The sequence below is a fragment of the Haliotis rufescens genome, unplaced genomic scaffold (genome assembly GCF_023055435.1).
Source record: "Haliotis rufescens isolate VD_foot unplaced genomic scaffold, xgHalRufe1.0.p SCAF_62, whole genome shotgun sequence".
Classification (NCBI taxonomy): domain Eukaryota; kingdom Metazoa; phylum Mollusca; class Gastropoda; order Lepetellida; family Haliotidae; genus Haliotis; species Haliotis rufescens.
In genome coordinates, this window is record NW_025964353.1 from 711,605 (window position 1) to 721,393 (window position 9,789).

At 46.0% G+C, this 9,789-nt stretch overlaps 1 protein-coding gene across 2 annotated transcripts; it reads right to left on the reverse strand.

The window, feature by feature from the left end:
* Positions 1–332: 332 nt before the first annotated feature.
* On the reverse strand, positions 333–9,785 carry LOC124114007 (DNA-binding transcriptional regulator BolA-like). Of its 2 annotated transcripts, none has more exons than XM_046474521.2 (7): positions 9,656–9,785; positions 7,872–7,954; positions 6,758–6,805; positions 6,097–6,148; positions 5,009–5,073; positions 1,118–1,186; positions 333–732 (listed from the first exon to the last, which is right to left on the reverse strand). In XM_046474521.2, the coding sequence occupies exons 1-7, from the start codon at positions 9,672–9,674 to the stop codon at positions 652–654; spliced, it is 417 nt and encodes a 138-aa protein (XP_046330477.2). In that variant the 5' UTR covers positions 9,675–9,785; the 3' UTR covers positions 333–651. The 2 variants fall into 2 exon arrangements, with proteins under 2 accessions (XP_046330477.2, XP_046330479.2); XM_046474523.2 differs by having other exon boundaries at positions 7,872–7,957; positions 9,684–9,758.
* Positions 9,786–9,789: the final 4 nt, after the last annotated feature.

Sequence of the window (9,789 nt, forward strand, 5' to 3'; positions counted from 1 at the left end):
ATAAAAACCTGTTAGTCTCCCAATGCATTAAACCCTCCTGTACCTGTTTATCGCAATACACTGACCGCCCATTGCATTCACATGCTCATCCAGACACAACTCACATGGCCGAAGTACAGATTTCTACATGTTTTGTTTATTTGTTTCTTTGTTGTTCAATGCCGCACTCAGCAATATTCCAGCTATATGATGGCAGTCTGTAAATAATTGAGTTTGGACCAGACAATCCACTGATTGACATCATGAGCATCGATCAACGCAATTGGGATACAATGACATGCATCAACCAAGTCAGTGAGTCTGACCACACGATCCCATTTTTCGCCTCTTGCAACAAGCATAGTCGCCTCGTACAACAAGCATCAGTTTTGTGAAGACCTGTTCTACCCCGGATCTTCATGGGTCTGTTTAGTTTAAGTTTATTCTGCATAACAATTGATGCAAAGATGTAAGAAGTACACTTTCATATATTTATTATCATACTCTATCATATCCAAACTCTCTATACATAAATTATCACAGACAGACCCAAGAAATTTGACAAAATCATGTATGCCATGATATAATGACTGGAAATCTATTGCCCACCCCTACAACCTCCAGGGCCCCTGCATGGCATCAGAGCCCCGCCCCACCCCACCCTGCATGGCATCAGAGCCCCGCCCCACCACGGCAAGGTGGGGACTGGCCTATCTTCTGTTCTGACGTGTTCCACTGCTCAGGGGTCTTGGCCTGAAATAAGGTGCAAAGTACCTCATGCCTCTTCATGGACCAAACATCACTGCCACATCAGTACATCCAGTCATCAAGAATACATTCAGGGTAAACTGGTTACAGTGGATGGTTAGTCCTTTGATCATAACACTTTGTATCACTTGTTACAAACATGGGGTCATTTTAACCAACATAATAGTGCAAAAACGCCAAACAATTCACTTTCTGTCAGGTAACGCAAAGTAACTTCTCAAACCTGTTTCATCTTTCTCTTTCAGATTCTGAATAATTTGAAATTTCTGGGTTTTACCATTAATGATGTCATCATTTATATTGGTCACAAGCATTTAACAAATGATTAATTAATAATACATCAATTCGCCAAAATAGGGGCATCACTCACATGAATAGAGAGAGCATGAATCTGGGTCTTCAGTTCCTCCTGCAGAGTTTCATTCACCATCCGATGCCGCTGCAACACAAGGGAAGAAGTATGAGGCACAGACATGTGAGCCCCCACTAGTCCACACACCCCACCAGTCCACACACCCCACTTGTCCACACACCCCACTAGTCCACACACCCCACTAGTTCACACACTCCACTAGTCCAAACACCCCACTAGTCCACACACATCGCAAGTCCACACACCCCACTAGTCCACACATCCCACTAGTCCACACACCCCACTAGTCCAAACATCCAACTAGTCCACACACCCCACTAGTCCAAACACCCCACTAGTCCACACACCCCACTAGTCCACACACCCCACTAGTCCACACACACTACTAGTCCACACACCCCACTAGTCCACACACCCTACCATTCCACACACCCCACTAGTCCACACACCCCACTAGTCCACACACCCCACTAGTCCACACACACTACTAGTCCACACACCCCACTAGTCCACACACCCCACCTTTCCAAATACCCCACCAGTCCACACACCCCACGATTCAAAATACCTCACCATTCCACACGCCCCACTAGTCCACACACCCCATTAGTCTACATACCCCACTAGTCCACATACCCCACTAGTCCACACACCCCACTAGTCCACACACCCAACCAGTCCGCAGACCACACCAGTCCACACCAGTTCACACACCCCACAAGTCCACACACCCCACTAGTCCACACTCCACAAGTCCATAGATCCCACTAGTCCACACACCCTACTAGTCCACGCACCCCACAAGTCCACACACCCCACTAGTCCACACTCCACAAGTCCATAGATTCCACTAGTCCACACACCCCACTAGTCCACACCACTAGTCCACACACCCCACTAGTCCACACACCCAACAAGTCCGCAGACCACACCAGTCCACACCAGTTCACACCCCCCACCAGTCCACACCACTAGTCCTCACTCCACAAGTCCATAGATCCCACTAGTCCACACACCCCACCACTCCACACACCCTACTAGTCCACACACCCCACAAGTCCACACAAACCGACTTGTCCACACACCACTAGTCCTCACACCCCACTAGTCCACACACCTGACTAGTGCACACACCCCACTAGTCCATTGATCCCACTAGTCCACACACCCCACTAGTCCACATTCCCGACCAGTTCAGGCTCCACCAGTCAACACACCACTAGTCCCCACACCCCACTGGTCCACAACCCTGCCTAGTGCACACACCCTACTAGTTCACACACCCCGCTAGTCCACACACCTGACTAGTGCACACACCTGACTAGTCCACACACCCCACTAGTCCACACTCCCGACCAGTCCACACCCCACTAGTCCACACACCCCACTGGTTCACACACCTGACTAGTCCACACACCTGACTAGTCCACACACCCCACTAGTCCACAATCCCGACCAGTTCAAGCTCCACCAGTCCCACTAGTCCACACCACTAGTCCACACACCCCACCGGTCCACACCCCCCACTAGTCCATAGATCCCACTAGTCCCCACACCCCACAAGTCCACACACCCTACTAGTCCATAGATCCCACTAGTCCACACACCCCACCAGTCCACACACCCCACTAGTCCATAGATCCCACTAGTCCACACACCCCACTAGTCCACACCACTAGTCCACACATCCCACTAGTCCACACACCCCACCATTCCACACACCCCACCAGTCCATAGATCCCACTAGTCCACACACCCCACCAGTCCACACACCCCACTAGTCCATAGATCCCACTAGTCCACACACCCCACTAGTCCACACCACTAGTCCACACATCCCACTAGTCCACACACCCCACCATTCCACACACCCCACCAGTCCATAGATCCCACTAGTCCACACACCCCACCAGTCCACACACCCCACCAGTCCATAGATCCCACTAGTCCATAGATCCCACTAGTCCACACCACTAGTCCACACACCCCACCAGTCCACACACCCCAGCAGTCCATAGATCCCACTAGTCCACACACACCACTAGTCCACACACCCCACCATTCCACACACCCCACCAGTCCATAGATTTCACAAGTCCACACACCCCACCAGTCCACACCACTTGTCCACACACCCCACCAGTCCACACCACTTGTGCACACACCCTACCAGTCCACACACCCCACTAGTCCACACTCCACTAGTCCATAGATCCCACTAGTCCACACCACTAGTCCACACACCCCACCAGTCCACACACCCCACCAGTCCATAGATCCCACTAGTCCACACACACCACTAGTCCACACCACTAGTCCACACACACCACTAGTCCACACCACTAGTCCACACACCCTACCAGTCCATAGATCCCACCAGTCCACACACCCTACCAGTCCACACACCCCACTAGTCCACACACACCACTAGTCCACACACACCACTAGTCCACACACACCACTAGTCCACACACACCACTAGTCCACACACACCACTAGTCCACACACACCACTAGTCCACACACACCACTAGTCCACACACACCACTAGTCCACACCACTAGTCCACACACCCTACCAGTCCATAGATCCCACCAGTCCACACACCCTACCAGTCCACACACCCCACTAGTCCACACACACCACTAGTCCACACACACCACTAGTCCACACACCCCACTAGTCCACACACACCACTAGTCCACACACACCACTAGTCCACACACACCACTAGTCCACACACACCACTAGTCCACACACACCACTAGTCCACACCACTAGTCCACACACACCACTAGTCCACACCACTAGTCCACACACCCTACCAGTCCATAGATCCCACCAGTCCACACACCCTACCAGTCCATAGATCCCACTAGTCCACACACCCTACCAGTCCATAGATCCCACTAGTCCACACACCCCACTAGTCCACACCACTAGTCCACACACACCACTAGTCCACACCACTAGTCCACACACCCCACCATTCCACACCACTTGTCCACACACCCCACTAGTCCACACTCCACTAGTCCATAGATCCCACTAGTCCACACCACTAGTCCACACACCCCACCAGTCCACACACCCCACCAGTCCATAGATCCCACTAGTCCACACACCCCACTAGTCCACACCACTAGTCCACACCACTTGTCCACACACCCCACCAGTCCATAGATTTCACAAGTCCACACCCCACTAGTCCACACTACTAGTCCACACCACTTGTCCACACACCCCACAAGTCCACAGTGCACACACCCTACCAGTCCACACACCCCACTAGTCCACACTCCACTAGTCCATAGATCCCACTAGTCCACACGTCCCACTAGTCCACACCCCCCACCAGTCCACACACCCTACCAGTCCACACACCCCATTAGTCCACACATCCCACTAGTCTGCACACCCCACCTTTCCACACACCCCACTAGTCCACACAACCCACTAGTCCATAGATCCCACTAGTCCATACACCCACTAGTCCACACAACCTACCCGTCCAAACACCCCACCAGTCCATAGATCCAACAAGTCCACACACCCCACCAGTCCACACCAATAGTCCACACACCCCACCATTCCACACACCCCACCAGTCCATAGATCCCACTAGTCCACACACCCCACTAGTCCACACACCCCACCCGTCCAAACACCCCATCAATCCATAGATCCCACTAGTCCACACACCCCATCAGTCCACACCACTTGTCCACACACCCTACCAGTCCACACACCCACCAGTCCACACTCCACTTGTCCATAGATCGAACTAGTCCACACGTCCGACTAGTCCACACATCCCACTAGTCCACACACCCCACCAGTCCACACACCCCACCAGTCCACACACTCCACTAGTTCACAGACACCTTACCTTAATGAGAGGTTGATTTGAAAACTTTTCCGACACGACCAAAACTTTGAAATGGCTCTCTGACCCTGCAAAGATAAACCAGAGAGTGTTTCAACAGTACTTCAATACCAAGCAAACCCCAAGTGACAGATCAAGATCATAAGTAGGTCCGATCTGGGATTTGAACCCAGGACTAGCAGATCCTGGTGCTGAAGGGCACAACATGGTGACCCACATCCTCCTAACGTTCCTGATACCCTGGGTAAAACAGGGAGCATCCTAGCCTTATCTACTACTTCCTTCCACTTACAAAGGACATATATGATGCACGACTAAAAGTAATGAGTGAATGTTGTTTTACGTCACGTGTAGCAATATTCCAGCAATATCATGACAGGAGACATGACACATGGGCTTCATGCATTCTACCCATGTAGGGAATTGAACCCAGACTTTCGGCATGACCAGCGAACACCTTAACCAAGACACTACCTCACCACCCCATACAGCTAACAAAGTAGAAAAGTCTTTATTTTGAAGCGAAGCTGACAAACGTAGGAACTGAACTTATTACATACAGCAAGGCCGATCAAAGGGAGGTAATATTACTGGAAATGTATTCATTAATCTCCACCAACTGGCCATCCATCTTATTGGGATGAGGTGAAGGTGAAATGGGGTTTCAAGTCACATTCAAGATTATTGCACTTACAATGCCACATGCATGCGTGTGTGTTTTTACTTTTGTACTTGTTCAGATTTATCCTGGTTTTATAGAGCTAGCCCACATGGATACCATGCCAAACATTTTTTTCAATATAAATACCTCTCTGCTGACTTTGAGCCAACAACTCCTTGTTTTATATTTATCTCCTCAATGCCGAGCGTCTGGCAGCGTAACAAGACGTTCCATTTTTTAACACTTTTTGGTATGATGCGACCAGGGGATAGAACCACCAATCTTCTACTCTGGACAGACGTTCTGTCCACTCCACCATGGAGGCGGTATTCGATTGGGATCACATCTCGCTGTGTCTAACACTGGTCTCAGTGTGCATGGCATTTCCTGTAACGGGCTTAACATGACAAAGTCTACAGATTTTAATTACCTTTGGGAACATTGTGCATATGGCTTTCATTGATGACCTCGAGGACATCTGGCTGGAGAACAAACAGAGAAATTAAAATGACCAAATGCAAATGTAATCATAAACATTATCAGAACACACTTATCAATGTGATTTTATCCTTTATTCCTACATATAACACATGGAAAACATTGTATCCTTTATCCCTCTGTTCCTACATACAACAAACATGAGGATAACATTGTATCCTTTATCCCTCTGTTCCTACATACAACAAACGAGGAAAACATTGTATCCTTTTTCCCTCTGTTCCTACATACAACAAACATGAGGATAACATTGTATCCTTTATCCCTCTGTTCCTACATACAACAAACATGAGGATAACATTGTATCCTTTATCCCTCTGTTCCTACATACAACAAACATGAGGATAACATTGTATCCTTTATTCCTACATACAACAAACATGAGGATAACATTGTATCCTTTATTCCTACACACACAGACATGAGGATAACATTGTATCCTTTATCCCTTTGTTCCAACACATGACAAACATGATGATAACATTGTATCCCTTATTACTACATACAACAAACATGAGGATAAGATTGTATCCTTTATTCCTACACACAACAAACATGTGGATATCATTGCATATTGAACAAAGTAAGTTCACCTGGAAGGCATCTGCTAGCTTCTTTTTGATGGAGGTTTCAACAGGCCTCTGGAAAACAGTAACTTAGCTTTTCACCTGATAAATATATGTTCCTGGCACACTAAAGGTACTCGACTCTAAACAGCAAATTACAACTTCATACAACTGGGCCATCCATCCAGCTTCTTTCTCTGGTCCATGATAAAACAGATGAATTATTTTGAATCTGGAAAGTGAACTGGGACACCCATGAAGACACTGCTCCCCAAACATGCTTCACATGCAGTCGTGACCACTTACTCCTGCCTCAATATCTACAATCTTTACTTGAGGAATGAAACATGAACTCTGCAAATTGATAAGAATGCTCAATATTGACATTTTAACACTACAGAGTTTAAGCCATATTTACTGAAAAGCTTTTAAATCGGACATGTCTCAGTTTAATTTACAAGTCCATATTTATCATTGTGTGTCATATGTTGGTTTTACTGATTAAATGTTTCATAAAAACTGTGTTCTAAATGTTTACAGACCCATTGAATACCACCCACGCTTGGTTAATATGTCTGTCATCAGCCTCACAACAAATTTACCCAAAACATATTGAGCTGTATTCACCGTTATCAGCACCCGGGGAAAACATGACAAAAGGGGACGCTTATTAAAACCATACACATGATACAAAAATTACATCATAACTTAACTCAAATGTCGATGAAACCATTTCAATAATAGTAATAGTAAGCTTGCAAGTATAAACTCTTTCTATGCAGCTGATTTCATGAGTGAGTGAGTATGGTTTTACGCCGCTTTTAGCAATATTCCAGCAATATCACGGCGGGGGACACCACAAATGGGCTTCACACATTGTACCCATGTCGGGAATCGAACACGGGTCTTCAGCGTGATGAGCAAACGCTTTAACCACAAGGCTACCCGACCGCCCCCGCTGATTTCATGAAACAATCTGTGAAATAACATAAAAGTATGATCTGTTTTGTAAATATTCGGTCTTTGTAGGGGCGCTAATAAAAACTGCTTACAGATTTGTCTAGAAGTAGGGGGTGTTTAATATGGCAAATACGGTATCTACATTTGTTGTGTTTGTTACATATTTCCACCAGCCGTTTACCTCAGTCACAACATCACCCATACTGCGACAATAATGCTGTATTCCACTTTGTGCTGTTCTGATGCTTCGAACACAGGCAGAAGCTGGAAGACAATGCATGTGATGAAAAGGCATGAAAACAGCTGCGACATATACAGTGATGTACCCCAGTTATTTGGATTGCTTGTTGTTCAACGCTGAACTCAGCAAAAAAGCAGCTATATATTGTTGGACTGTAAATGATCAAGTCTGGACCAGACAAACCAGTGATAATATATTATGAGCAACAATCCTTCAGGACAAGGGAGATACTTAATGATATACAACTTCTTTATTACAATGAATGCGACATTCCAGTGTAGATACTAACACTGTTATCAAGCAATGCACCTCTGTTGCTTGATAACGGTGTTGGTATCTGCACCGAAATGTTGCATTCATTGAATTTATAACAAACACGCTTATAACGAACTGACCGATATAACAAACTTATTTTTTAGTCCATTTGTTGTATATATGCTGTATGTATGAATATAACGAACTACGGTTATTACGAACTAAAATTAGCATGATTAGTGGGCCCCTTGATTTGGTTATAACCATAGTTTACTGTAGTACATCCAATGAAGTGTCCCCCTTGTGCATCATACCAAATTCAGAATGCAAATAGAAGAAGAGATCCTTCGTGATATGAAGACACACCATTAATCAAGTCATCAAACCTGACCACTGGATCCATTTAGTCACCTCTAGGGCTGGGACGAGTCCAAATTTACTACCCGGGTACCCATCACCTTATTACCCGACCCTACCCGGGTACTCGCTGTAGATATGTAGAGATAGGTACAAACTGTCCAATTTGGAAAAGTTTGACCTTAGCCCTGGCAAAATGTATTTAGATACACCTGTAAAACGATCTGGTCATGCAGTTTACTGCATGGAGTTTTATCTTTATTCAAACATATAAAAGTAAGAAGGAATGGGTGCATTGTCAGAAAGAAATTGGAACATTAGTGACTTATAGTGTAACCATAGAGTTTTAGATAATTTTTGTCATTAAACAATATATCATGTGACTAACCACGGGTCAAGGCAGTCCTGTGGGTACCTGGGTTCTAGTCAGGACCCACCCCGCCCGAGTACCCGAGTTACCCGTCCCAGCCTTAGTCACCTCTTACAACCAGCATATAAGGATGTAGGAAGACGATTCTAACCCAGGATCCCCACTGAGTGCTGTGACACTTCTTCAACATGGTGTTTAATTATTCCATGTTAACAGACAAGCTACCATGGCAAATGCCTGAGTATCCAAAGTAGTGAAGGTACAGCTATATTGAATCCTGGGCATAAAACGTGAAAACCTGGGGCATAACAGGTGCAAACATCAACATCTTTGTAGGTACAATTAGTTTTGTATCAAAATTGATCCTGGCAGATAGACCCCATCAATGTCACAGTCTGTACTTGCTTCAAGGTCAGATCTACTCACAGACTATTCTCTGTGTGTATGTGCGAGTGTGTGAGTGTGTGTGTGTGTGTGTGTGTGAGTGTGTGTGTGATACCAAACACACAGTGTCCATGCTCTAGCTCTGAGTCTTGGTGTTATCTTATGTGATTGAACAATTATTATCATCAGCTGATTACAAGTAGATTGTTATTATTATCATCATCATTATTATTATATCCTTCATGTAATTTATAAGGCGTTCCTTATCGTAGTAATTGACCATATGTTTCTGTATTGCCCTGCTTGAAAATCTAGCCTCTGTTAGCTGTCACAACTTATAAACTTATAACAAACATACTTGACCGAAATGATTGCATCCCCAGCTGAATGAATGGTCACATATATATCACATTTACGGTTCATTGATGATATTGCTGCGTTTGTAAAGGAAAGCAGGATTGGATAAACGGCCTGGAAACAACCAATGAGATA

Coding starts and splice junctions, on each gene's coding strand:
- LOC124114007 (XM_046474523.2), bottom strand. CDS start 9,720: ATGAACCGTAAATGTGATATATATGTGACCATTCATT. Junction 6,149..6,757: donor AGCTAGCAGATGCCTTCCAG/GTGAACTTACTT, acceptor TTTGTTCTCCAG/CCAGATGTCCTCGAGGTCAT. Junction 5,074..6,096: donor TATGCACAATGTTCCCAAAG/GTAATTAAAATC, acceptor TTATCTTTGCAG/GGTCAGAGAGCCATTTCAAA.